This window comes from Hippocampus zosterae, chromosome 10 (genome assembly GCF_025434085.1).
Source record: "Hippocampus zosterae strain Florida chromosome 10, ASM2543408v3, whole genome shotgun sequence".
Taxonomy (NCBI): domain Eukaryota; kingdom Metazoa; phylum Chordata; class Actinopteri; order Syngnathiformes; family Syngnathidae; genus Hippocampus; species Hippocampus zosterae.
Genome location: NC_067460.1, coordinates 4832991 through 4860953, shown reverse-complemented (window position 1 = coordinate 4860953; position 27963 = coordinate 4832991). Strand labels below are relative to the sequence as shown.

At 46.3% G+C, this 27963-nt stretch overlaps 2 protein-coding genes across 5 annotated transcripts in view; one reads left to right on the top strand and one right to left on the bottom strand.

The window, feature by feature from the left end:
* The window catches only part of LOC127609110 (alpha-2-macroglobulin-like protein 1), a 254157-nt gene that overhangs the window by 12295 nt on the left and 213899 nt on the right, over positions 1-27963 (top strand). The window contains exons 21-35 of one of the 4 annotated variants that reach the window (XM_052078831.1): positions 216-267; positions 901-984; positions 1080-1256; positions 1602-1683; positions 2725-2881; positions 3964-4038; positions 4942-5104; positions 5369-5565; positions 5650-5865; positions 6562-6680; positions 7358-7448; positions 7545-7613; positions 11639-11744; positions 11907-11948; positions 12085-12112. In XM_052078831.1, coding sequence (XP_051934791.1) covers positions 216-267; positions 901-984; positions 1080-1256; positions 1602-1683; positions 2725-2881; positions 3964-4038; positions 4942-5104; positions 5369-5565; positions 5650-5865; positions 6562-6680; positions 7358-7448; positions 7545-7613; positions 11639-11744; positions 11907-11948; positions 12085-12112 — 1658 coding nt within the window. Of the gene's footprint in view, positions 1-215; positions 268-900; positions 985-1079; positions 1257-1601; positions 1684-2724; positions 2882-3963; positions 4039-4941; positions 5105-5368; positions 5566-5649; positions 5866-6561; positions 6681-7357; positions 7449-7544; positions 7614-11638; positions 11745-11906; positions 11949-12084; positions 12265-27963 lie in introns of those variants that run through there. The other 3 variants (XM_052078830.1, XM_052078832.1, XM_052078833.1) reach the window with 3 other exon arrangements.
* On the bottom strand, positions 9405-27316 carry LOC127609245 (uncharacterized). The gene is made up of 2 exons (XM_052079085.1): positions 27167-27316; positions 9405-11163 (listed from the first exon to the last, which is right to left on the bottom strand). The coding sequence occupies exons 1-2, from the start codon at positions 27246-27248 to the stop codon at positions 10400-10402; spliced, it is 846 nt and encodes a 281-aa protein (XP_051935045.1). The 5' UTR covers positions 27249-27316; the 3' UTR covers positions 9405-10399.

Sequence of the window (27963 nt, the reverse complement as noted above, 5' to 3'; positions counted from 1 at the left end):
ATCACATTTTCTCTTGGCAGCCGTCGAGTGAGCTTTTTCTCTGAATCCGTTGGCCTTATCTGCTTTGAGCCCGTATAAATGCAATGTCTCATTTATACGGCCCTACGCCTTGAAGAGCCCTACGCCATGTCGAATGTGTTCGGGTGGGGGCTCTGGCTTGTTGTGTTGTGCAATTAACCCCAGTGGAACATTTCCCATGTTGGTTTCTCTTGTAGGCCGAAGGAACACCCCAGTCAGTCAGCCACAACGCGCTCCTCTGCGCCGCAGGTACGGTTTTGCAACTATAACTTGTTTGGACAGTCTTGCTGGACACGGTTTAGGAGCTCTTTGTTTCGCACACAGAGTTTGAGATATGAATTCTTGTTTTGTTGCCGTCATAGCAAAAATAGAGTTCGTCATGATCCAGATTTACCTTCATTTATGTGCAAGCTTTTTTCTGAAATTTTTGATTACCGTAATTCGAACGGTAACTCTTGGAACTTCCCAAAGTTGCCATTTGTTGATAATCAAGGAAACCTTTCCAATTCAACTTGCTCTTATTGCAGTCGAGTCTCATCAGATGGGAACACAATTTGCTCTTTGTATGCAGGATGGCAACCTATCATGGCAAATCTCAAATGCAGGTTGCGCCACGGGCCGCTATTTGATTCGAATTTGGAAAATCCTATTTATCGGTCAAAAGATTTGTCAGATCCGATGGTAAAATTTCATCTTTTCTCTTTTGGATCGAGAGGAAATGTGAGATCCTATTCAAACTTGAGGAACTTTGATTTAAAGTTTCCCATTGATCTTTCTCGTCGTATTTGAAATCATTTTAACTCTGCTTCTTTTTCGAAAGTGGAAGCCTTAAATGGTCTGAGTACTCATTAATGCATTCTTTCGCGTTCTCTTTGTTGCCAGAGGGACCGGAGGAAAAGAACATCTCTCTTACATTGCCGCAAGTGTTTGTGCCAGGATCTGTCAGAGCCACTGTCTCTGTCCTTGGTAAAAAAAAAACCAAAAAAAAAAAACTCTTGTTTGCGATCTTGCACCGCATTTTCAGAGAACTGCTCTCTAGATATTTTTTTTTTTTGCCAAAGGTGACCTGATGGGCCGAGCCATTAAGAACCTGGACCAACTCCTGGCGATGCCATATGGCTGCGGGGAGCAGAACATGTTGCTCTTTGCCCCCAACATCTTCATTCTCAACTACCTGAAAAGCACCGGTCAACTGACTGCTGAGATTCTGGACAAAGCAACGCGCTTCCTCGAGAGTGGTGAGTCATCATTCCCACCAAGTAACTCAATAAAACGCAAACTACCTTTCATCATCAAAACCGTTGGGAAAGTAAGATCGCGTAAGGGACTTACTTGATTCCTCCCTCTCAACAAACGTGTCTCAAGACTGTACTTGTTTGCTACTTGGTTCATAATTATTTCAGACGCCTCACATGCATTCATAAATGTATGGCTTGTAAGTATGATTCTCTCCATGGCCATTTATGGTTGATAAAATTAGTCTTGGAAGCGAGAAAAAATACCCAAGCCATGCGGCAGCGTGCGTGTGTTTGGTCTCAATCGAGAATGTGACGTGTGTATTTGTACATGCACGTTTGTTCCAGGATACCAAAGGGAGCTCACCTACAAGCATGATAATGGCTCCTACAGCGCCTTTGGGAAGAGCGACGCATCTGGCAACACCTGGTCAGTAGGAAAGCCGCAGCGTTCATCAGTGTCTCAACAATTTCAAATGATTGGCATTTTGGGGGAAACGAATTAAATATGTTTCAAGAACACAAAACGTCGTGCAGTTGCATCAGATGGTCAAGAACATTTTGAAGTGTTTAGTGCTTTGCTATACAATGACTTTATTCAGCTTAAAGTTCACACTTCATTTGATACAAGACTGGAAATGGCAGCCGACGTATCTTTCTGGTGTGCGTAGCTTTCTGGTTTTGGCACCAGAAAATATTCCAGCCATTTACTTTGCGAGGCTGCTGCCAAGAAATATTTGTGTTTCGTGGGTTTAAAACATACCTGAGGGTGGATTGGACAGTCACTTTTATGATTTTTTTTCTCCTGAATGGATGCTGCGCAGTTTGGCACTTGGGGATGGCTCTTTCTAGAAATGAGGACTCAAGTGTCACATCCATATTTGCTGAAAGAGTGGACAAAACAGCTTCAATGTGTTGCGTTCTTGAAGTGGCTAATGTAGGACAGTAATCTTGGCTGCATTCATCACATCCGCATTGCAAGGGGTTGGGAGCTTTTAGGTGAACAAGTAATCACAATAATCTCGGCTTTTTATAGCATCTTTCAAGGGACCCAAGAATGCTTGAAATGCAAGGAAGGATTTTATTTTGCCTCTTGCCCCTCCCCACTCCCTACAAAGAGTCTGATTTGCTCAAATTTTGAATGTGCACATATACCGAACACTGAGTATTTGTATCTGATTGTTCATTTCTGGTTGAATTTTTGCTTCAACGGTAACGAGATTGCAGGGGGATCCTGGAGGGTTAAACTGTGATCATATTTGATTCATTTTGTCAATATTATAGTTTGCACTCAAAAATGTTGCTGCCCCTCAGTCAGATTCAGCTGAACTCAAGCTCAGAGGCTTCACATCACACACAGAGTCGAGATGCGATTGTTGTATGCCTGGTGTTACCTCCACAGGCCCGCTGCGCTTTGATTTGTTTTCAAAAGTGTGTGTGTGTGTGTCTCTCTCTCTCTCTCTTTTTCTAGGTTGACCACCTTTGTGATGAAGTCATTCGGTGGAGCGAAGGATTACATCTTTGTCGATCCCAAGCACATTTTAGATGCCAAGAATTGGTTGTACTCAAAGCAAGGGAGTGACGGCTGCATCCAATCTGTGGGCAAACTCTTCCACAATGGCATGAAGGTGATGACGCCAGTATCCTCGTTGACATGCTTGCACGCGATGAACCCAGAACTGTCAGGCACAATGTGACCACTCGCGTAATCATCAGAGATACAATCTGATGTCGGGATGGTCCAATGCGAACCATTGGATCGGTATTGAGTTTGATTATGTCCAAAATGACTGGATCCGAATCGGAAGTTTTTTTTTAATGAGAATCCAATCCATAAATCCAAACTAAATCACTTTGCATAGACGAGCTGTTGCTGTGTTTTTTCGTCACGTAAGCAGTTGTTGGATTGTGATTGTGGAAAAACAGTCTTCAATGTTTTGAATGCTCATGCCCGGAGGGGTTTGATTCGATCAGAAGATGTAGCAATATATGATAGATAACTTTAATATTTACTCTACAGTGGATCCCGCCCACCCCCCTCCCCATAGCAACAATCACCAACCACAGATCAACACTTAATACAACATAATGTGAACATGAGTACAAAATCTCCTTCTCTGACATGAACGAAAAACAAGTGCATGAACAACGGTAGAAGTCGGTGGCCGGGACTTCCATTTGCTCAAAGTATTGCCTCCTTGGTTCAACAGATGTAAACGAGTCCACACACTTACTTCGCAGCTGCGCCAAGTGGCCAACGCCTGCTCCTTTTTGGCTCGTGTTGGCAGCAGGGCTGGCAATTTTGTCCAAGTCCACAGACCGCAATCATTATATTTTGTCCTACGTTGTCAAGTGTCCACTTTTGACCTGGCGTGTATGTGACGCAGTCATAAAATAATCAAAGCAGTTACGCTGCGGAGTTGCTTAACACATTCGGTCTTCACTTGATCTGTAATCGCGTCATGAGAGTAGCTCAAAGCACGATCGGCATCTAAACTGTTGAAAATGTTTTGCTCTCTTTGACAAGGCAAAACACACATGCTGTTTTTGGTGTGGCCTAAAAAGTACTGATTTTAGAGTTCTGAGGATTCGTGTTTCTACATCCATTTGTATTATTCGTTTTATTGCTCCTCTCTGTTAGTTGAATGTTACAGGACCAATGCAAGAAGTATAAAGTGATTCATGAATGCATCTGTTAATGTCTCATCAGGGAGGAGTGAGTGACGATGTGTCCCTAACTGCTTACGTTGTTGCCGCCCTGTTGGAACTGGACTCCGACATTGAAGTGAGTGTGAAGTCACTCCCATTTTGAAAGCATTTGGCCGCCAACCTCGTCGGGTGTCATGCTTAGTTCGATCTTCATTTTCGACGTGTGAATACGGATATAAGACGTGGACATTTTTGTGTTCATCCTACCTTGTCAGCTGTGATGTTAGCTGTTCGCTGTCTGTGTCCTCCTGGATGCGATCGCCAACCTTCCTCTTCACCTTTAGTCAAAAAATAGAACAGCAGAGGCGTCTGGCCGTGGGTGTCAAATGTCGTTTCGCATTTTTTCGAGCGCAGTTCAAGATGGCATTTGAGAAAATGTCACTCTGGGAGGATTGAGAATTTTGGAATGAAATGAATCAACTGTGCCTTAGCTGTTTGCACCCAAGTCAGTCAGTCGATTTTTTTTTTCATGCACAATTTTCCACAACTACCAAATTACACCGAATTTTAGTTAAAATCACACTCTTCTTTAATGGGGTTGCCCTTTTTTCATTAAAATAAACCACTGCTCACCGTACCGCTTTTACAACGCATTGAATTCCGAATACACTTTTGCCACGATGATGACTTGTTGAGCTCACAGTCTAAAGACATGGTGGAGAACTGTGGAGCAGATGTTAGCTTCTTCCCCCAGCAAGACAGGAGGGGCTGATATTGAGACTCCCGCACGATTCTTATTGAAACAATCAGCCTCTTCAATTTGTCTCCAATGTGTCATTTTACAGCTGTTGCAAGTTAACGTTAAATCTGACTGAAAGAGGACATTTTATAATAATAATTTTTATTATTATAAAATGTTCTTGTCTGGAAATGTTTGGAAGCAAACCGTTCACCCCAAGATGCACAGAGCAGTCATTTTTGTGATTTTCCACATGGAGACGACTGGATCCCTTATATTTTTGAGTGTGTTCTGTGACAGGATCCTGTGATCCAGAGGTGTCTGGGTTGTCTGAAGGAGGCAGCCGGCCAGATGGACAATTTGTACACCACAGCGCTGATGTCCTACACCTTCACCCTGGCTCGGGATGAGGAGATGAGAGTCAAACTCATCACCGACTTGCACCAGAATTCCACGACAATTGGTACATCATAATATGACTCACAGCACTCAGTGTGGCTTCGCTTTCAAAACATTTCTGTTGTTGCGTCTCTTGAAATCGACAGTCACAAAAATAAACATGAATTTAGCTCTGACAGTTGGGAGCAAAGCTGAGTTTTATCGTTTTTCATTTTATTGTGCTGCCCTATTCTCTCGTTTGATTCCATGTTGCTGATTTCAATTGTTGAACAACGCAAAGTTTCCCAGTCATTTCTGTGATCCATGTTGATCGCTAATGTCATGGCAGGGGGAACCCGCCACTGGCAACGAGAGGGCGTCTCTGGGACAGGAGTGGATTCTCTTGAGGTGGAGATCACCTCCTATGTGCTGCTGGCGCTGCTCTCCGGGCCCGCCCTGCCAGATTTCATCTTGGATTATAGCTCCAGCATCGTGCGCTGGCTCACGCAGCAGCAAAATCCGTACGGAGGCTTCTCTTCCACGCAGGTAAGCAAAGCTGCGAGCGGGAGTTTGGAGAAGGTACAACCATCCAGGCAGACTACTTTGACTCTGTACGCTTGCGCTCCTCAGGACACCGTGGTGGCCCTCCAGGCGCTGGCGAAATACGCCGCTGCCACATACAGCGTTGGGGGCAGGACTGTCGTGAACGTAACGTCATCAGGAGGTCTGGACAAGGAGTTCATCGTGGACCAGAGCAATCGGCTCCTATACCAGGAGGAGGAGCTGAGCGAAGTCCCTGGAGAATACACCGTTCGAGCCGAGGGGCAGAGCTGTGTTCTGGCACAGGTAAGATCTCACTTGGCAATGTATCAATGTTTTTGGCAGACACACCTTTCACATGCAAATAATTAAAAGTTAATTAGCACTTGGTCCAGGTGGTAGCTGTTGCTGCTCGAGGCTTCAAAATCCGAGCTTTGTACTTGACTCGAGGGCCGATGTTCGGGATGAACTTCAGGCGTCGTTTCCACGACCTCGCACTCGTGATCCAATTTCTTGTAACACAGTTCGTACATTACCTGCGGTCATCAGATTCCGACTGTACCCATGATTTTGATTGTCCAGCTTACCTGTGTCAAACTCAAGGCCCGGGGGCCAGATCCGGCCTGCCGGGTCACTTGATGTGGCCTGCGAAAGCCGATAACGTGTTGCTAAATCTGTACCGAAATGTCAAATTGTCACATGTTATGAATAACGTTGAGATTTTACAATCATTTTGTTACCCTGTTTACCGTCACTTCAACAATAACTGAACAAACTATGTTAATCGGATTGACTTATTTCAAAACGAGTTATCTCTTAATTTGTTGTGGATAGGTAATCATTTTGTGGTCTCACTGTCATAATGGCCCTCTGAGGGAAGATGTAACTCCAAATTGGCCCGTGACTAAAATGAGTTTGACACTCCTGGTCTAGTTGAAGCGTCATGTGCGATTGAGATGGAAGTGTGTTCAAAGAACACATGTTGGTCCTGTTCCCTGCCAGATCTCCATGCATTACAACATCCCCCCTCCTCCTGACTTTTCTGCCTTCGAAATCACTGCGGACGCCATTTCAAAGTGCAGCTCCGGCAAGCCACAGCTCCACCTATCTGTCAATGTCAGGTAAGTGTGCATGCATGACTCTCTCTGCCTCGACAGATTACTCATTTTGCCAAATATGATTTGCGTCCATGGATTGTCCTCAAAACCACTTTGAGCTCAATTATCAGTCACTCATTCCTGCTGTGTCCCATATCGTACGTCCAAATTTAATTGCTATAATGTTTTATGAATGATAAGACCGTCAAATAAATACTTTGGAGATTGTTCGCAACTTTTTCATTGAATGAGTATCTTGGCAAATGAGACAAAATGGTGAAGTACGCGGATGAGAAATTTGAATTCAAAAGTATTTTCAATGTGCATTCTTTGAATAGAATTCATCTTATCTGACAATTTGGAGGACACTCAACAAACACTATGGTGACATTATCTAGATCAGGGATGGCCAACTTACATTTTTCATCGGTGCTGCTGCAAGGCAACGTAGGACCACGCACGCACTTCCTGACCAGATAATAGACAAAAATGCCTTTTTAAATATGGACAAAATACACACATATGTTCCCCGAATATGTTTCACTTTTCAAAATATGCAACGTAAGGGCAAACAACAAAACAACCACATGCTGTGGTTTCTTTGTGCTTGAGCACCTGCCCCTAAGAACGTCTGCGTCCATGCCCGATTTAGAATCTGTTTATTTCTTGAGAGTTGCAGAGAAACCATTTTGTGTTTGCAGTTACCAGGGTCGGAGAGAGGAGACAAACATGGTCATCATTAACATCAGACTCCTCTCTGGACACTTTTTGGATCAAAACTCTCTGGAGATGGTAAATTCCAATTTTTTTGTTCTCCCCTCAAATATTGGTGTGTCACCTGTTACTATTTGAACTACGCTGACAACGCTTTACTGTGTGATGCTCCAGCTCAGGAACAACGAATCAGTGAAGCGTGTGGAAGTGGAAGATGGTTATATCAACATCTACTTGGACCGGGTAGGAGATTTTTTTTCTCTAAAATGTACTGGATATAAATTTGCTGACCAATGCTCAAAATCAATGGAATCGCGTTGCAGTACCTTTATGCCTTTGCAGATCCACACACAATTGTCTGTACATTCCCCGCCTCCCCTTCCCCAAGCACTCTCACCTGCACTAATTGTTCGGAAGGAAGCCGATGAAAGAGCATGTATGCAAATGATTTGACCAAGATGAAAACAAATGGTATTCCGCTGTCATTTAGTTACCAGGTAGTTTTATAGGCCGATGAAGTCGTTTCAGTTGTTGTGTTTTTTTTAAAGCACTTGCATTTTTATCATCAAATGATAATGTCATAAATTACAAAAACCTTTCTGGGTAACATGTAAGTGATCCTATGTTGAGTGACTGTGTTTTATTGATGAGATTGAGTGATTTCGCAGAAACCTCAAGCTGTTAAAATGTGACAGTTTTATAAAGACACGTTCATCAATCCATCCATCCATCCATCTTCTACCGCTTATCCGGGGCCGGGTTGCGGGGGCAACAGCTTTAGCAGGGAAGCCCAGACTTCCCTCTACCTAGCTACTTCTTCCAGCTCTCCCCGGGGGATCCCGAGGCGTTCCCAGGCCAGCTGGGTGACGTAGTCTCTCCAGCGTGTCCTGGGTCTTCCTCGGGGTCTCCTCCCAGTGGGACATGCCCGGAACACCTCACCAGGGAGGCGCTCAGGAGGCATCCGAATCAGATGCCCAAGCCACCTCATCTGGCTCCTCTCGATGTGGAGGAGAAGCGGCTCGACTCTGAGCCCCTCCCGGATGACCGAGCTCCTCACCTTATCTCTAAGGGAGAGCCCGGACACCCTGCGGAGAAAACTCATTTCGGCCGCTTGTATCCGGGATCTCGTTCTTTCGGTCACGACCCATAGCTCGTGACCATAGATGAGGGTTGGGACGTAGATCGACCGGTAAATTGAGAGCTTCGCCCTTTGGCTCAGCTCCTTCTTCACCACGACAGACCGATACAACGTCCGCATCACAGCAGACGCTGCACCGATCCGCCTGTCGATCTCCCGTTCCCTCCTGCCCCCACTCGTGAACAAGACCCCAAGATACTTGAACTCCTCCACTTGGGGCAAGATCTCCTCCCCGACCCGGAGGGGGCACTCCACCCTTTTCCGACTGAGGACCATGGTTTCAGATTTGGAGGTGCTGATTTTCATCCCAACCGCTTCACACTCGGCTGCGAAACGCTCCAGTGAGAGTTGGAGAGCCCCGTTTGAAGGAGCCAACAGCACCACATCATCTGCAAAAAGCAGGGATGCAATACTGAGGCCCCCAAAACGGACCCCTTCAACGCTTCGGCTGCGCCTAGAAATTCTGTCCATAAAAGTTATGAACAGAATCGGCGACAAAGGGCAGCCTTGGCTGAGTCCTACCCCCACTGGAAACGATTCCGACTTACTGCCGGCAATGCGAACCAAACTCTGACATCGGTGGTATAGTGACCGAACAGCCCGTATCAGGGGGTTCGGTACCCCATACCCACGAAGCACCCCCCACAGAACTCCCCGAGGGACACGGTCAAACGCCTTCTCCAAGTCCACAAAACACATGTAGACTGGTTGGGTGAATTCCCACATACCCTCAAGGACCCTGCTAAGGGTGTAGAGCTGGTCCACTGTTCCACGGCCGGGACTCCTCTCCAGCACTCCTGAATAGACCTTACCAGGGAGGCTGAGGAGTGTGATCCCTCTGTAGTTGGAACACACCCTCCGGTCCCCCTTTTTAAAAAGAGGGACTACCACCCCGGTCTGCCAATCCAGAGGCACTCTCCCTGTTGACCACGCGATGTTGCAGAGGCGTGTCAACCAGGACAGCCCCACAACATCCAGAGCCTTGAGGAACTCCGGGCGGATCTCATCCACCCCTGGGGCCTTGCCACCGAGGAGCTTTTTAACCACATCGGTGACTTCAACCACAGAGATAGGAGAGCCCACCTCAGAGTCCCCGGGCTCTGCTTCCTCCAAGGAAGGCGTGTTGGTGGAGTTGAGGAGGTCTTCGAAGTACTCTGCCCACCGGTTCACAACGTCCCGAGTCGAAGTCAGCAGCGCCCCATCCCCACTGTACACAGTGTTAGTGGTGCACTGCTTCCCCCTCCTGAGACGTCGGATGGTGGACCAGAATTTCCTCGAAGCTGTCCGGAAGTCGGCTTCCATGGCCTCACCGAACTCTTCCCACGCTCGGGTTTTTGCCTCGGCGACCACCGAAGCCGCGGTCCGCTTGGCCAGTCGATACCCGTCAGCTGCCTCTGGGGTCCCACAGGCCATAAAGGCTCGATAGGACTCCTTCTTCAGCTTGACGGCATCCCTTACTGCTGGTGTCCACCAGCGAGTACGGGGGTTGCCGCCTCGACAGGCACCAACCACCTTACGGCCACAACTCAGATTGGCCGCCTCAACAATAGAGGCACGGAACACGGTCCACTCGGGCTCAATGTCCCCCGCCTCCCCCGGAACATGGGAAAAGCTCTGTCGAAGGTGGGAGTTGAAACTCCTTCTGACAGGGGATTCCGCCAGACGCTCCCAACAAACCCTCACTATACGTTTGGGTCTGCCAGGACGGACCGGCATCTTCCCCCACCATCGGAGCCTACTCACCACCAGGTGGTGATCAGTTGACAGCTCCGCCCCTCTCTTCACCCGAGTGTCCAGAACATGCGGCCGCAAATCCGATGATACAACTACAAAGTCGATCATCGAACTGCGGCCTAGGGTGTCCTGGTGCCAAGTGCACATATGGACACCCTTATGTTTGAACAAGGTGTTCGTTATGGACAATCCGTGGCGAGCACAGAAGTCCAATAACAAAACACCACTCGAGTTCTGATCGGGGGGGGCCGTTCCTCCCAATCACGCCCCTCCAAGTCTCACTGTCATTGCCCACGTGAGCATTGAAGTCCCCCAGCAGAACAAGGGAGTCCCCAGCAGGAGTACTCTCCAGCACACCCTCCAAGGACTCCAAAAAGGGTGGGTATGCTGAGCTGCTGTTTGGTGCATATGAACAAACAACAGTCAGGACCCGTCCACCCACCCGAAGGCGGAGGGAGGCAACCCTCTCGTCTACCGGTGTGAACCCCAATGTACAGGCACTGAGCCGGGGGGCAATGAGTATGCCCACACCTGCTCTGCGCCTCTCACCGTGAGCAACTCCAGAGTGGAAGAGGGTCCAACCCCTCTCGAGAGAACTGGTACCAGAACCCAAGCTGTGTGTGGAGGCAAGTCCGACTATATCCAGTCGGAAATTCTCTGCCTCACACACCAGCTCGGGCTCCTTCCCTGCCAGAGAGGTGACATTCCATGTCCCAAGAGCTAGCTTCTGCAGCCGAGGATCGGACCGCCAGGGTCCCCGTCTTTGGCTGCCGCCCAGCTCACATAGCACCCGACCCCTTTGGCCCCTCTCATGGGTGGTGAGCCCATGGGAAGGGGGACCCACGTTGCCTCTTCGGGCTGTGCCCGGCCGGGCCCCATGGGTGTAGGCCCGGCCACCAGGCGCTTGCCAACGAGCCCCACCTCCAGGCCTAGCTCCAGAGTGGGGCCCCGGTGACCAGCGTCCGGGCAAGGGAAACCTTGGTCCATATATTGTAGTCATCATAAGGGTCTATGAGCCATGCTTTGTCTGGCCCCTCACCTAGAACCTGTTTGCCATGGGTGACCCTGCCATGGGCATAAAGCCCCAGACAACTTAGCTCCTAGGATCATTGGGACACGCAAACCCCTCCACCACGGTAAGGTGACGGCTCACGGAGGGGCTCACGTTCATCAAAGTACATGAAATTATGTTTCTTTTTTCTGCTGAGCTTTTTCCCTTCCCAAATTTTAGATCGTCAGTCAATGACTGGGGAACTAATTCAATGAGATTCACCCTGCTTGTCAATTCAAGTTGAGGCTTATTTTACAAAAAATATGTTCTTTCACATTTCAAGTGACACAAAATGTGGGCCATCCTCCATTAGCCCTTTCAGTGGCGTGTGTTTTGTGTTCTCAGCTGATGAAAGGTGAGACGGCGGTTTACAGCATGACGCTGGAGCAGGACATGCTCGTCGAGAACCTGAAGGCAGCTGTGGTCAAAGTCTACGACTACTACCAGCCAAGTAAGATGCTCTTCTGCTTCTGCCACATTTTTCCAATGGAACACCGGCTTGGAACTCAAACAGTCTTGTTTCCAACGTTTTACAGTCCATATTCTTTTCTGTGTGCTCTTTTTCCTTGTTCCCCTGTCGAGGATGTTGATCTGATTTTATTTTTATTTGCAGCTGATGTGGCCACGACCGAGTACACATCACCCTGTGAGAAGAGTAAGTCACCTGCATGATATAGAGAAAATTGAAGACACACACGTACACGCACGCACACACACACACAAACAAATTGGTTAATCAATGATTGATGGTGCCAGTTTAACTGATTAAGTATTTGTGGTGTGTCCTGTAGGAGAAACAGTCAAAGAAACAGTTGAAGTTGAAGTGCCATGGAGCATATGGACCATATTTCTGGACTGGCTTCAGAGGTTCCACTTTCATTTTAATTTGAATTTCAATCAAATCAAATGCTTATACTAGTTAAAAGAGGGATTCGTGATTTTGCTTACGCAGTACATACTGGGTGACAAGACAGTACATAGTGAGATGGAGAAATAACAAAAATTGTGTTTGCTTTGCAGCCGACGTTAGCAACGAGCGGTGAATGAACATTGAGGAGACAACTCAGATTCATATCTGGAAGACCAGATGTTCATCCAACTTGTTGACATGTCTTTTTCTTTCCTTTGGTGTATGGAAATTAAGGGAATCGCCGTGATTGCAAATGATGTTCTTTCTCTCTCTGTGTTGCTTTCTTTTAAAATCGGGATTCACTTCATTCTGTAGTTATTGCTGCCGCTCTACACTGGACATCTTTTAACATGTTCAACTCACTGGAAACAAGAAAATCAGACTATGCTCTGTAACTGGTTTCATAGGATTGACAAATTCATGTTTTTCAACTCAAAGTGGAAGATGATATATTACAAGGGACCAATACCTGCAACAACAACAAAAAAGAGTGCTATGTGTGTGGGGGTATGGTCTGTGTGTTTTTAAAGAAGATAAACTCATCACAGCAGTATTTTACAATTTGAAATGTAACAATCATGAAATAAAATTGACAACAATAAAGAAGAGAATGATATTGTCATAGTGTTTCTTTTCAATTGCATACTTCCATTGAGGCACCTTCTTTTTTATATACAGTATATTTTTACTTTGATTGAAGACAGACAACATCAGCATATCAACAGACATGACTTCACAGCCTTGCCATTGTCAAATTTGGTTTGCACACGCCAAGTGTACAGAAAGAGAAAAGCCCAGGAAGACATAATATGTTTTGGTCTTTAGCCCTGGAGAACCCACGGGGTCAAATTTGGCCCCTATAAATTCTGCTACTCAAATGCTATCCTTAAAACCCAAAGGGCCAAATTTGGCTCGAATATTAAATTAGGATAAAAGCATTGAATGTTTGAAAAACAAACATATTTTGGTGTTCAGTGAACATATAGCAATAATTTCATGGATAATTCATCATTTTCCAAAGAAGAACAGGGTTCTTGGGTTCTCCAGGGTTAAAATAATTTGAGGAGGTAAAGGTCACTGTCTGAGGCACAACAACCTTAAATTATTATGACTAAACTCCTCAACTATGCACGGTTCCAGAACCTCCTCCTGTGCTTGTTACAAACTGGCCTTCTTGTGTGGAGTTTGCCTGTTTTCCCCGTTCCTGTCTGGGTTTTCCTCTGGTTACTCCGGTTTCCTCCCACATTCCAAAAAACATGCACGGCAGGTTCATGGAACACTCTAAACCAGGGGTGCCCAAACTTTTTTGACCTAAGATCTACAATCGATCAACCAACCCGCGATTGACCCATTACTGCGCACGTACCCATACGATCGCACATACACATGCATGCCATGATGAGCAATAGCCTGACGCCTCGGCATGCGACGCACTTAGGCAGCCTGTTAATGATCGCAGCTCATGCGTACTGTTTTAAAGTGCTTCTCTCTGCCCTCCAGATTCCCATTCTTTGCCCGTGGCCTCAGTTAATTGTCCATGAAACAACCTCTGAATGAGAATAATATCGATAAAAGATATAGCTCGACAGCTCTGATCACAAGCTGCAATCGCAGACTGCTGAGCGCTAATAACTTCCGGTGCTGCAGGTCACGTGCCACCATAGGTTGAAGATGACCTACTTTATTTTAGTTTCTTCATTTAATACTTCTTGTGAAAGTAAGACTGATTGGATGATTCGGGTGCAGTGTGCAATGTGTGCGCTGCGATTGGCTGGCAACCAGTTCAGGGTGTCCCCCGCCTACTACCCGAAGACAGCTGCGATAGGCTCCAGCACACTTGTGTGAGGATAAAGCGGAACAGAAAATGGATGGATGGAGGACTGGAATCCATGCAGCCAAGACACACGCTATGAAATGAAGACAAAAGAGTGCTGGACAATTTTTTTTTTATCTCCTTCATTTAAGTTGTAAAATGTAGGTCTGTGATTCTTATAGTGTTCGCGCCTGTTGAGAAGGCCTCTAAGGCCCTCGTGGAACACCAATGTGACAAATGTGATGAATTCTTCGACAGAAGACTAATCACAACCGAATGACGGTCACATTTTGATTGTAAATGTATCAGTTTGTTCATGAAAACTACTTTTCACCGCCGTTTTCACGCACCCATGCACGCGCGCGCACACGCATGCCATGATGAGCAACAGCCATAACGACCACTCATGTGAATGAAACAGAAAAATAAAGTTGATGCAAGAGATTGTGAAAAGGAAATCACTGCCTATTTTAGTAGATCGTAGCTCACTTGTACTTTTTTTGAAATGCGTCTCCTGGCACTCCAGATTCATTCTTTGCCAGTGCCGTTGGCGAATTGCGGGTCAAACAAACTTTGAATGAAAACAATTTTTTTTAAAAAGATCACAACACCTCATCTCGCAAATCGGCCTTCCGTTGTGACTGACAGAATTCGATTTGTCGTGGACTATCTAATGTGCCTGCTGACTTTCCTTTTCCCAGGAATGACTTGGATGGAATAAGCTGCCATTTATTTTTTGATCACGTTTTGTCCTAGTTATGTTTTTTCACTTAAGACAATTGTTAAAACAATACAAATAAAACATTTTTTGTCTAGGTGGCGGGTTTTGGGGAGTAGGTGTTTTTGTTTTTTTATTTTTTGGTGGGGATGATGAGATATGTGACACGCCATTTGACAGACTCAAATTAACCTCACAAATGCTCATGAGGATGCGCTCCATCCTGCCCAACACAACCCTCCAGTTACAACCTCGGGTATATACCAGGATAATATCAGAGCAAGGCGGGAACGTTGCCAAGAGCATCAGAATGTGAACTACTGTATTGGCAGACCAGCAAAGACACCGATCACAACTTCACACTGTATCTTACATCCAATTCCTGCAAATGGGGAGTACATGGAAACCTGCGACAATGATCCAACCAGAACAAATTCCTTGGATCGACAATATCAGGATTGAGGACGGATAAACATTCAGGTACAACCGATATCACCTCAACAAAAATCATTCATACCAGGGATTAGTGAGGAGGATACTGAGCATGATAGAGAAAACAACAGTCTGTGAGCGAATCAGAAAATGCAGAGTCTCGTCATCACTCAAGATACTGGATAAAGCCAATGCAAATATTAGACTTGCAAACCCCCCCGTTCATGACTTCTGAAATGGTTACAGGAGTAGCTGAGTCAACACAGATGAATCTATATGGCATGCTTCAATTGTCACAACAGTTCTCGGCAACTTAAAGAGTTACATTGCAATATTTCAAAATTATTGAGAAAGGTTTTATTTTGTTTTCGTGCACCTTAAGTGAGAGTATTACCATAGGTCCCACAACCCACTGGACTGGAAATTATTTTTGACACAGGGAGTTGTCATGTTTTGTGAATCAAATGCTCTTATTTTGTTATGTTCCCAGAATTACATTGAAGTCCATTGAAGATGACTGAGAATAAAACGGCAATGCAGAGTGATAAAAGCCAGTCAAGCGTGTGACTAGTTTTCGATAAAATACAGGGCACATCGAATATATTTTCATCATAAGAGTCAAAGCGGTTGCAGCTCCTGCGATGTTTACCATAGCGCCTGGTGATAATTTCCCCTGTCTTCGAATATGTGCATGTGTGGATCATATTGGCACAATCTCATAGTGATGCTAACATGGTGGTAAACATCATTCCTTGTTAGATAAACACCACACTGACACATTGAATGTTTGAGGATTTTATGCCTCACATTGCTCTTTAAAAAAGTCCTCATGTTTGCTTCATTCTGCGCTCGCAGTCTTTTTGGTTGGTTTTATGTTTTTGGCAGGTAAGCAATATCCTTTCTGTTAGATGTACTGTTTCATGATACCCGATTATGAATTGCGTTGCATCTGGGGTTTCTTGAAAAGAACCCATATTTGAGCTTCGGAGTCACGCAGCGGTATCTTTCTTTGGTGCTTAAATTGGGCTGTCAAACTAACTAAACACTCAAACTAAACTCTTCTTCTACTCACTATTAGAGGACCTCATTAGTATCTGCGTCCAATGCGTGGATATGAATATTTAATCTTATAATTTCATGTTTACAGCAAATTGTTTAACTTGCAATCTGATGCAACTGAATGCACATCTTACAAACTTCTAACCGGCGCTCCGGAACAATAATCAAGAACTAAGGCTGCATATTTCCCAAGAAGTGTTTAGGGAATGGAGAGAGAGAGGAAAAATAGCCTCTACTCCAGTACAGCCTTTAATCATTGTCTTTGATTCTTCTTGCAATCTAATGTGTGTGACGTGGTGACTGGAAGGCTTGAATCTCAGTCGAACGGGAGGTTTCAGCTCTTTTCATGGCAGCCACCCCCACTGGGAGCAACAGCTCCATTGTTTTATCCTGACATCAGTGCCAGTGACATCTTTAAGGAGGACCAGCATCTTAATATCCAGAGGGGTTGACTGCCACTGGAGACGGCCTCTCTCACTTTGCTCTATGTGTGCTCTTCCAAAGGCGGGAGGGTGCGAGTGCTATGATGGTGGAAGCACTGTTATAAGATTAAATAACATGTCTCGTCACAATCATCTGGTTGTTCCTCCCGCTAGGAACTCGCCATGCCCGATCACGGCTGGGGTTTGTTTAGCAGATAGCAAGATAGCAAATGGAAATCTGCCCGCAGATATATGAAAAACAACATACCCTGTCTGCTGGGGTTGCGCGGTGCACGTGAAATTGCCGAACGTTTCACAGAACTGTTCAGCCGTACACTGACAAAGGACTGTAACCGGTCTGATCAAAGGTACAAAGATGACGAATTGCCATGGGCGCTGGGGGAGGAGATGGGCGAAAACATGAAAGGCTGCAAGACAAAACAGGAGAGTCACTCTCAGGGGAAGCAAGGCGCGAAAAGAAACAGATTCTAACTGTTGTGAAAATGAAAATAAAAAAGGACTAAACTGAAGAGATCACTCTGAAATGACAGAGTGGATTGAGGATGCTCTTGTGTAAAACTCATGACAAATTTGAGCAAATTGTTTTCCCGTACCTTCTCATTGTTATATTTTAAATGCAAATTAGTATTCAGGAACTTGTTTCTATGTTAGTCTCAAGGCGATTCCTATTCCAAACATTTTTCCCAACGGAAATAATTCCTTAGTCAATTTATCCCTGCTAGAAAGCCTTTAACTATGGAGACAATCTTAAATCAATATTTTAAGTAATATAGTACCGTAATCTTAACAGGTGCTCGACTGGTTTGCATGTTTGCCTTACAGTGCAAAGTTGCACAGTTCTACTCCAGGACCCGGCCTTCCTGTGTACAATTTGCATGTTTTCACCATGCATGGGTTTTCTCCGGGTACTTCGGTTTCCTCCCACATCCCAAAATATGCATAGCATGTCAAATGGAACACTCTAGAATCTATAGTGTCAAACTCATTTTTGTCATGGGCCACATTTTAGTTATGGTTTCCCTAGGAGGGCCGTTATGATGGTAAATTTTGTGAAACCATGTAAATGTGTCATCACCTCCACATATTACATACACCGCGCACAAGAAATTTATGGATGGCTCGTTTTAAAATCAGAAGTCAAGAATAATGACTTGTTTCAACATTCTTTACATTCATGTAATAAGGGGTTTGGTTTGATAATGCTGCGATTGCCTAGCAACCGGTTCAGGGTGTCCTCCGCCTACTGCCCGAAGACAGCTGGGATATGCTCCAGCACAACCCGCGACCCTTGTAAGGATAAAGTGGATCGGATGGTTGGTTTGGTCATGAGAAAATGCTTGCAATATCGTGTGCTATTATTGATTAGAAATGACAATTTGAAATTTTGTTTCAGACTACAGCAAGCATCATGGAAATTGACCTGCTTGATTTGCTTTCACGGGCCGCATAAAATTATGTGGTGGGACAGATCTGGCCCGCGGGCCTTGACTTTGACACCTGTCCCTCGGTGCGGACAATGGTGAGTACAAATGGTTGCTTGTCTGCTTGTCTGATCTGCCTTTGGCTGACAAGCAGTTGAGGGTGCACCCAGTCTACTGCCTGAAGACAGCCGGGATAGACTCCAGCACAGCCACAACCCTTGTGAAGGTCAAGCAATTACGATCATTATTTAACTGTTCACTGAGTGACTTTTGTTCCCTTTGAACACAAATTGTTCAGTGGTTTACAGTGTTACCCTTTCATGCACCCTGTAACCTGATCACATGATAAGCTGTCCACTGTCATAACCACTGTCCCTGAAAGGGTTAGTAACAAACTGTGACTGCAAAGGGTTCCCATTTGAATTAAGCTCTTGTGAATACTGTACTATATTCACAGCTCTGTCCGCAGCTCATCCACTGTAGTGCAATAACATTAGCAATAGCCTCCACAGCGAATGTGACACAAAGCTGTTGAGGTTGAGGGTTTTGGTGGCAAAAAGCTGGAGGACTAAAAAGCAGGTGTGAAAGGGTGATGGATTTCATCTGCCCTGAGCGGCGACATCAGTGAGAGGGGACAAGCCATGGTGGGGAAGATTGTCAGTCTGAGTGTGGAGCGTGTGGGTGTGAGGTGTGGCCATCAACAGCTCCGGTGTGAAATGTCATATTTCTTGATGTTTTGTTTTGTAAAAAGCGAACAGATTGCATCAGCGACTGTGTGAGTCCTTGACCACACAGAACGGAATTAGCATATTAACATATGCAGGTTTTGGCTCAGTTTTTCAGTGAAAGACCAAATGTGAGATTCAAAAAAGTCTGCCATCAAACAAGTGTGTCAAATCTGTTAAATTCAATTTTATTTCAGCCATGCCTCTTTTAATGTGATTAAAATCAGACTGATCCTCATAACCAACAGCTTTTGGTACTTCAGTCAAGAATCTGAGTTATATCAAGTGCAAGATTGATGAAGTGTCTTGACACACACAAACGAAGATGTCAATGCTGAGGGGTTTATTCAATCTGTGAGTAGATGTTGAGTGGAAGGACTCAAGTTGCTGCTGGCTTGTCAGTAAATCTTCGATGATTGCCTCTTCTTGCTTGAATTCAGCAATTTGTTGTATAAAGGGGCAGAAATTTTACTCATCTAAGACTGGAGGTTCAGGTCCAGCTCTTTTCTCAGTGGGAAACCCTGTAGACTGCGAGAGAGTGAGGAAGCATCAGGGAAGGTATTCGTCTCGAGTTTGCCAATCGTTCTTGTCTTCTTCTCAGCTATTACCATTCCATATCTGATGGGTGAAGTCAAAAAGGGCTGTCACAATAAAAGCATATTTTAAAATGATATATTTCCCCCCCAAAACCATTATGATAAACATCCATCCATCCATCCATTTTCAACACCACTAGACGACTTGAATAGTTCTCTCACAAACATTTGTAGCCTCTCCCACCTTGCCCCTCAATGGAAGTTTTGGTCTTAGTCCTATTGCAATGCAGCACACGAACAGAACAGGATGCCTATAAGGTCTGTCCAAACCGGTCTCAGTCTAGAGCAGTGGTTTTTAACCTTCTTAGAGGTACCGAACCCAACCAGTTAATATGCACATTCACCCCGAACCCTTAGTGAAAAATAAATAGTTTAATTATTTTTTTTTTACAAATTCAAGATGTTTAAAAAATGCCTTTATTAAAAACAGAAACAAGTAAATAAAACGTTTTTTGGTTACCACGCGACTCTTCTTATTCATTCCCGCAGGTTCACTGTGCTTTAAACTGTGTGGACGCTGAGCTAGAGAGTTCTTTGTGCCCTTTGTCCTGAGCCCTTTGTCACAATGCATTGAAACGAGACGAGTCATTGGATAAATGCTTGTTTTGTCCCGCCCATCGGACGCTCAGCATCTCTGGGAGTCTATGGGGAGTGGGCATTTATCGGCTGGCCTGGACGCTCAGGTTTTCTGCATGATGATTGGATGATGACAATAAAGTTGTCTCCAATTCAATCTGTCTGAGACTGAATCTCTTTTTGATTGACAGCGAAATGAGCCAATCACCGATCTTTTGGTGTGGGTATCCGTGGGAGCATTTTTCAATTCTCATTCTGTTCTCAGTTGAACTGGAGACTTCTTATAATTATCTTAGCGACACTCTCTTTGTTGAAAACGACTAGCGACAAATTAATCTTGTATTTCTGGTGGGTTTTATTGTAGTTGCTGTCGTTGTAGGACACTTGTTAAGCCCCTTGAAATGACACCTTGTTGAGATGACAGGGTCACAGATCATTTTCTTGAAAAGGAACAGAGAGTAGAATTCACGTATAAATAAACGTAAATATTTTATGATGTAGGCCGAAAATGAGCTTCCCCTCCTTGACAGACCAGCATTCGCCACTGGTGTGTTTGTAAGTGACAAGGAAAATTAAGAGGATAGTTTATAGAGTATATGAAGCTTGCGATGAGAGCAGAAACCATCATCATCATAGACAACCACCAGAACTGCTTTGTCTGCAAGATGCAGCCACGGGTTTTGGAAGCCGAATATTCGGGAGGTCAAATTTACATGGTCTGCAGTGTCCCCTGTAGATGCTTTGACAGAATATAACGACAGCCGTGCGGGATGGCAGTCATGTGATATCTGACATTTCAGTGGAGAGGGCTTTTTGTGTCATTGTGTTGTTTGAGGTGTCAGTCTTGTTCCTGTTGTCCAATATTAAAGAAACTAAGTACAGTTGTCAAATAGTAACTATCATGCAAGCCAATGTACCATCTCACCCTTCAAGTGGTGGCTGCTGAGGGTTTAAAGAAAGAAAATCTCCCAAAGCATCCTTAAATTAAAATTTATGAGGATGGATGGCAGTATACAGCCAAATAGTAACTTTGGGAGGCAATGATTGCATCCTCAAGTGAGAGGCAGGAAAAAATGATCTATGGGGTTACACTTTTAATGGCTGTTGAGATATTGAAGATGGTCTACTACGTTAATGCTACGTGATTGTGAAAGATGTTTTTTGATTGAGTCATTTTTTTATGAAATGATGTCTACGTCATGAAGTTCTTGACAACATACAAGTGTGGATAATCAGTGGAAACTATTTGGAGCAATTTTGCAAAAAATAATTAATGATTTAATGATTATTAAATAGAGTCCAGAGGTTAATATTCTTGTTGATGGTTAAAATGTCTTTATTCTAAAGCACATTTCCTACTTATTTAGAAGAATGAAGAAAAGCACATTTTACCTAATAATGTAGAACACAGTGTATGTGCACTGTAACTTCCTGAATATTGTTCTTGTATCACGCTATTAACCTCTCAACAAGTTTTGCCAAAACTGAACTTGAGAAAGCTACACAAAGCTCAAGAACAACGAAACACAGGCAGCGTTCCCATTCATGCTTTCTGAACTGCACTCCTCTGACACATCCATATCCTTTGACTTCCAGATCTAGACTAACATACTGGTGTTAGACAACAAGCCTGACAAAGTGGTGTATCGTAGTCATCATAGATTTAAGAATCCCCAAAATCCGGAAAAGGGAACACGAAAAGTTGGAGAAATACGAGAGACAATGGAGCATGAAGGGAACAATGGTGCCACTAGTGATTGGGCCACTGACTGCAGTTACCCCCAAACTGGATGGATGGCTCCAGTCGCTACCAGGAACAAATTCTGACAACCTTGTGGAGAAGAGTGCAACACTGTAAAAAGCTAAGATTGTACACTCAAGCTCCCAGGCCTGTGGTAGAACACTCGAGCTTGAAGGAGATACCACCCTGGTGGACAAGGAAAAAATGTGTAAACCATTAAATGAACAAATAACATCATACTCACCACAGATGCTCATGATTTTGATTCGACTTTTTATTTGGTCTCCCATCGGAGAAACATGTCTCGGAGGACATGCCCTCCTTGCTGCTACATGCACTGAGCAGTACGTACACATACACTACTCCACGTACATTGGACAATACATAAAGTGCCGGACGATATATACTCTGTACACAATGGACTGTACATCACAATCATATGCACATCCCACACTGCCCTCATGTCCTCCTGCTTGTCTGTCTGCTTTCCTCTTGTTGTTTGTTAATCAGGCTGACAGCCTGCGGTATGAACGAGTTTTTGTATCGTTTAGTTTGCAGAGAAGGTTCCTGTACCTCCTTCCCTGCTGTCTTAACCAAGCTGGTTATCTGAACTTTCGATTTTACAGTCAGATTCCCAAACCAACTGGTTATTCCAAAGCACAGGACTGACTCAAGAGTTGCTCAATAAAAGATCAACAGAATGCTTCTGCTGACTCCAAATAATCTCAGACGTCGCAAGAAATGAAGGCGCCGATGGATCTTCAAACAGACAATTGATACATGTGTCTGCCAGTCAAGCCTGCTATCCATATAAATCCCCAAGTATTTGTATGAGGAGACCTGCCTGATGTTCGTGCCATTTATCGAGATGGAGCTATGGTCTCCAATTGATTTAAGGTCAAACACCATTTCCTTAGTTTTTTCCACATTTATGTTTAGGTGGTATTTATGTTTAGGTGGTATTCATTACACCAGTCAGCAAATATGTCACGGTGGCTACCAATGCCAGAGTCACTCGTGAGCAGACTAAGGATGGCTGTATCATCTGAAAATTTTACCACATCCTGATTTGGTTGGGAGCTAACACAGTCGTTTGTAAACAGGGTGACCAGAAAAGGTGAGCTCACGCAACCCTGGGGGGCCCCCGTGCTGCTCATGACCTCATCTGACAAGACAGAGTTAAATTTCACATGCGGTGGTCTCTTGGATAAGAAGGAAAGGCACCACCTAATAAGAAATGGATTGACATTCAACCGAACCAACTTCTTTAGCAAAATGTTCGGATGGATTGAGTTAAAGGCTGAGCTAAAGTCCACGAATAGCAGTCTGGCATATGCCCCCCTGTTCTCAAGACGCCTCAGAAGAAAGTGCAGAATAGTAGACACGGCATCACTTGTACTACGGTTTTTAGTGTCGGCAAAATGATATTCATCCATCAAAGCTTCCACCTCTCTGCGTAGTTTCTCGACAATGATCTTCTCTAACCCTTTCATCACATTGGAGGTTAAGGCCACTGGTCTATAATCGCTATCAACCTGGAGGCAGGCTTTTTTAGAGACTGGTATTAGAATCGATTTCTTCCAGAGCTGCGGCACTTGCCCTCGCTCTCTCATCATGAACCGACAGGGGCTTCTTCCTTGTGCCCATGTTTGTCAGGTTGCTGATTGAGTCCCACAACCTGTTTGTGTTGGAATTAGACAGGGCTTGCTCTGCCCGCTCTTTGTGCTTAGACCGTGCTGCTCTTAGTTGCCGGTTGAGATCCTTCTGGGCCAACTTTAGCCCAGCGTCGTCGCCAAGCCTATGGGCTTTTTTCTTCTTCCTTATATATTCAATAACCTACTTTGCAATGTACGGCTTAATGTTTGCATATATTGTTACAATATTTTTTGAGGGATAATGTGAATGCAGGAGACATAATCCCTATATAATAATAAAATAAAATATAAAAAATATATATATAAAATAATAATTACTTCAGCAGCCTCATGAACATGTATGTCTTCGAAGAAGACACTCCAGTCTGTGCAGAGATAGCTTCCCTTGAGTTCCTCTACTTTGTCGCTTGGCCACACGTTCATCGTTTTGATTTCTGGCTTGCGAGACTTAAAAACTGACCTGTATATGGGAGGCAGGTGTATCGCTTTATGGTCTGAGTTTCCCAGGGGAGGCAGGGCTCTTGCAGTGTAGGCGTCTTTAATATTTCCAGAACATCCATCCAGGATATTGTTATTAATATAATGCAGAAGCTTCTTCCTGTCTGTGGATGCTAACTTGTCCACTATACATAAGTACACGGAAAGCACCTAACTATCATCCATCCATCCATCCATCATCTACCGCTTATCCGGGGCCGGGTCGCGGGGGCAACAGCTTTAGCAGGGAAGCCCAGACTTCCCTCTCCCTAGCTACTTCTTCCAGCTCTCCCCGGGGGATCCCGAGTCGTTCCCAGGCAAGCTGGGTGACATAGTCTCTCCAGCGTGTCCTGGGTCTTCCTCGGGGTCTCCTCCCGGTGGGACATGACCGGAACACCTCATCGGGGAGGCGCTCAGGAGGCATCCGAATCAGATGCCCAAGCCACCTCATCTGGCTCCTCTCGATGTGGAGAAGCGGCTCAACTCTGAGCCCCTCCCGGATGACTGAGCTTCTAACCTTATCTCTAAGGGAGAGCCCGGACACCCTGCGGAGAAAACTCATTTCAGCCGCTTGTATCCGGGATCTCGTTCTTTCGGTCACGACCCATAGCTCGTGACCATAGGTGAGGGTTGGAACGTAGATCGACCGGTAAATTGAGAGCTTCGCCCTTTGGCTCAGCTCCTTCTTCACCACGACAGACCGATACAATGTCCGCATCACAGCAGATGCTGCACCGATCCGCCTGTCAATCTCCCGCTCCCTGCTACCCCCACTCGTGAACAAGACCCCAAGATACTTGAACTCCTCCACTTGGGGTAAGATCTCCTCCCCGACCCGGAGGGGGCACTCCACCCTTTTCCGACTGAGGACCATGGTTTCAGATTTGGAGGTGCTGATTTTCATCCCAACCGCTTCACACTCGGCTGCGAAACGCTCCAGTGAGAGTTGGAGAGCCCCGTTTGAAGGAGCCAACAGCACCACATCATCTGCAAAAAGCAGGGATGTAATACTGAGGCCCCCAAAACGGACCCCCTCAACACTTCGGCTGCGCCTAGAAATTCTGTCCATAAAGGTTATGAACAGAATCGGCGACAAAGGGCAGCCTTGGCGGTGTCCTACCCCCACTGGGAACGATTCCGACTTACTGCCGGCAATGCGAACCAAACTCTGACATCGGTGGTATAGTGACCAAACAGCCCGTATCACGGGGTTCGGTACCCCATACCCACGAAGCACCCCCCACAGAACTCCCCGAGGGACACGGTCAAACGCCTTCTCCAAGTCCACAAAACACATGTAGACTGGTTGGGCGAATTCCCACATACCCTCAAGGACCCTGCTAAGGGTGTAGAGCTGGTCCACTGTTCCACGGCCGGGACGAAAACCACACTGCTCCTCCTCAATCTGAGGCTCGACTTCCTGACGGACCCTCCTCTCCAGCACCCCTGAATAGACCTTACCAGGGAGGCTGAGGAGTGTGATCCCTCTGTAGTTGGAACACACCCTCCGGTCCCCCTTTTTAAAAAGAGGGACTACCACCCCGGTCTGCCAATCCAGAGGCACTCTCCCTGTTGACCACGCGATGTTGCAGAGGCGTGTCAACCAGGACAGCACCACAACATCCAGAGCCTTGAGGAACTCCGGGCGGATCTCATCCACCCCTGGGGCCTTGCCACCGAGGAGCTTTTTAACCACATCGGTGACTTCAACCACAGAGATAGGAGAGCCCACCTCAGAGTCCCCAGGCTCTGCTTCCTCCAAGGAAGGCGTGTTGGTGGAGTTGAGGAGGTCTTCGAAGTACTCTGCCCACCGGTTCACAACGTCCCGAGTCGAAGTCAGCAGCGCCCCATCCCCACTGTACACAGTGTTAGTGGTGCAGTGCTTCCCCCTCCTGAGACGTTGGATGGTGGACCAGAATTTCCTCGAAGCCGTCCGGAAGTCGGCTTCCATGGCCTCACCGAACTCTTCACACGCTCGGGTTTTTGCCTCGGCGACCACCGAAGCCGCGGTCCGCTTGGCCAGTCGATACCCGTCAGCTGTCTCTGGGGCCCCACAGGCCATAAAGGCTCGATAGGACTCCTTCTTCAGCTTGACGGCATCCCTTACTGCTGGTGTCCACCAGCGAGTACGGGGGTTGCCGCCACGACAGGCACCAACCACCTTACGGCCACAACTCAGATTGGCCGCCTCAACAATAGAGGCACAGAACATGGTCCACTCGGGCTCAATGTCCCCCGCCTCCCCCGGAACATGGGAAAAGCTCTGTCGGAGGTGGGAGTTGAAACTCCTTCTGACAGGGGATTCCGCCAGACGCTCCCAACAAACCCTCACTATACGTTTGGGTCTGCCAGGACGGACCGGCATCTTCCCCCACCATCGGAGCCTACTCACCACCAGGTGGTGATCAGTTGACAGCTCCGCCCCTCTCTTCACCCGAGTGTCCAGAACATGCGGCCGCAAATCCGATGATACAACTACAAAGTCAATCATCGAACTGCGGCCTAGGGTGTCCTGGTGCCAAGTGCACATATGGACACCCTTATGTTTGAACAAGGTGTTCGTTATGGACAATCCGTGACGAGCACAGAAGTCCAATAACAAAACACCACTCGGGTTCTGATCAGGGGGGGGGGGCGTTCCTCCCAATCACGCCCCTCCAGGTATCACTGTCATTGCCCACGTGAGCATTGAAGTCCCCCAGCAGAACAATGGAGTCCCCAGCAGGAGTACTCTCCAGCACACCCTCCAAGGACTCCAAAAAGGGTGGGTATGCTGAGCTGCTGTTTGGTGCATATGCACAAACAACAGTCAGGACCCGTCCACCCACCCGAAGGCCGAGGGAGGCAACCCTCTCGTCTACCGGTGTGAACCCCAATGTACAGGCACTGAGCCGGGGGGCAATGAGTATGCCCACACCTGCTCTGCGCCTCTCACCGTGAGCAACTCCAGAGTGGAAGAGAGTCCAACCCCTCTCGAAAGAACTGGTACCAGAACCCAGGCTGTGTGTGGAGGCAAGTCCGACTATATCCAGTCGGAAATTCTCTGCCTCACACACCAGCTCGGGCTCCTTCCCTGCCAGAGAGGTGACATTCCATGTCCCAAGAGCTAGCTTCTGCAGCCGAGGATCGGACCGCCAGGGTCCCCGCCTTTGGCTGCCGCCCAGCTCACATTGCACCCGACCCCTTTGGCCCCTCTCATGGGTGGTGAGCCCATGGGAAGGGGGACCCACGTTGCCTCTTCGGGCTGTGCCCGGCCGGGCCCCATGGGTGTAAGCCCGGCCACCATGCGCCTGCCAACGAGCCCCACCTCCAGGCCTGGCTCCAGAGTGGGGCCCCGGTGACCCGCGTCCGGGCAAGGGAAACCTTGGTCCATATATTGTAGTCATCATAAGGGTCTATGAGCCATGCTTTGTCTGGCCCCTCACCTAGAACCTGTTTGCCATGGGTGACCCTGCCAGGGGCATAAAGCCCCAGACAACTTAGCTTCTAGGATCATTGGGACACACAAACCCCTCCACCACGGTAAGGTGACGACTCACGGAGGGGATTATATATATATATATATATATATATATATATATATATATATAGCAATATATATATATATTGCTATCCAGAACTGAAAGGTACTGGAAAGGCATATGGGAGAAGGAGGTTGCACATAACAGCAGTGCACAATGGCTGGTGACCCTGAGAGAGGAGCACAGACACCTCCCTGAACAGAACCCAGTTACCATAACAGTGGCAGACATACAGGAAAGAGTCTCAGATATGAAGAACTGGACAGCACCAGGCCCGGACATGGTCCACACCTACTGGCTAAAGAAACTCACAGCACTCCATGAGCGCTTAGCAGTACAAATGAACCAGCTGCTGAGGGATGGGACTCACCCAGAATGGCTAACCAAAGGGCGAACGATCCTGATCATGAAGGATCCCTCGAAGGGTGCAGTCCCCTCCAACTATCGGCCAATAACCTGTCTCTCCACAACATGGAAGCTCATGTCAGGCATCATTGCGGCTAAGATAAGTGGACACATGGATCAATACATGAACGAAGCGCAGAAGGGCATTGGTAGAGATACCAGAGGAGCCAAACATCAG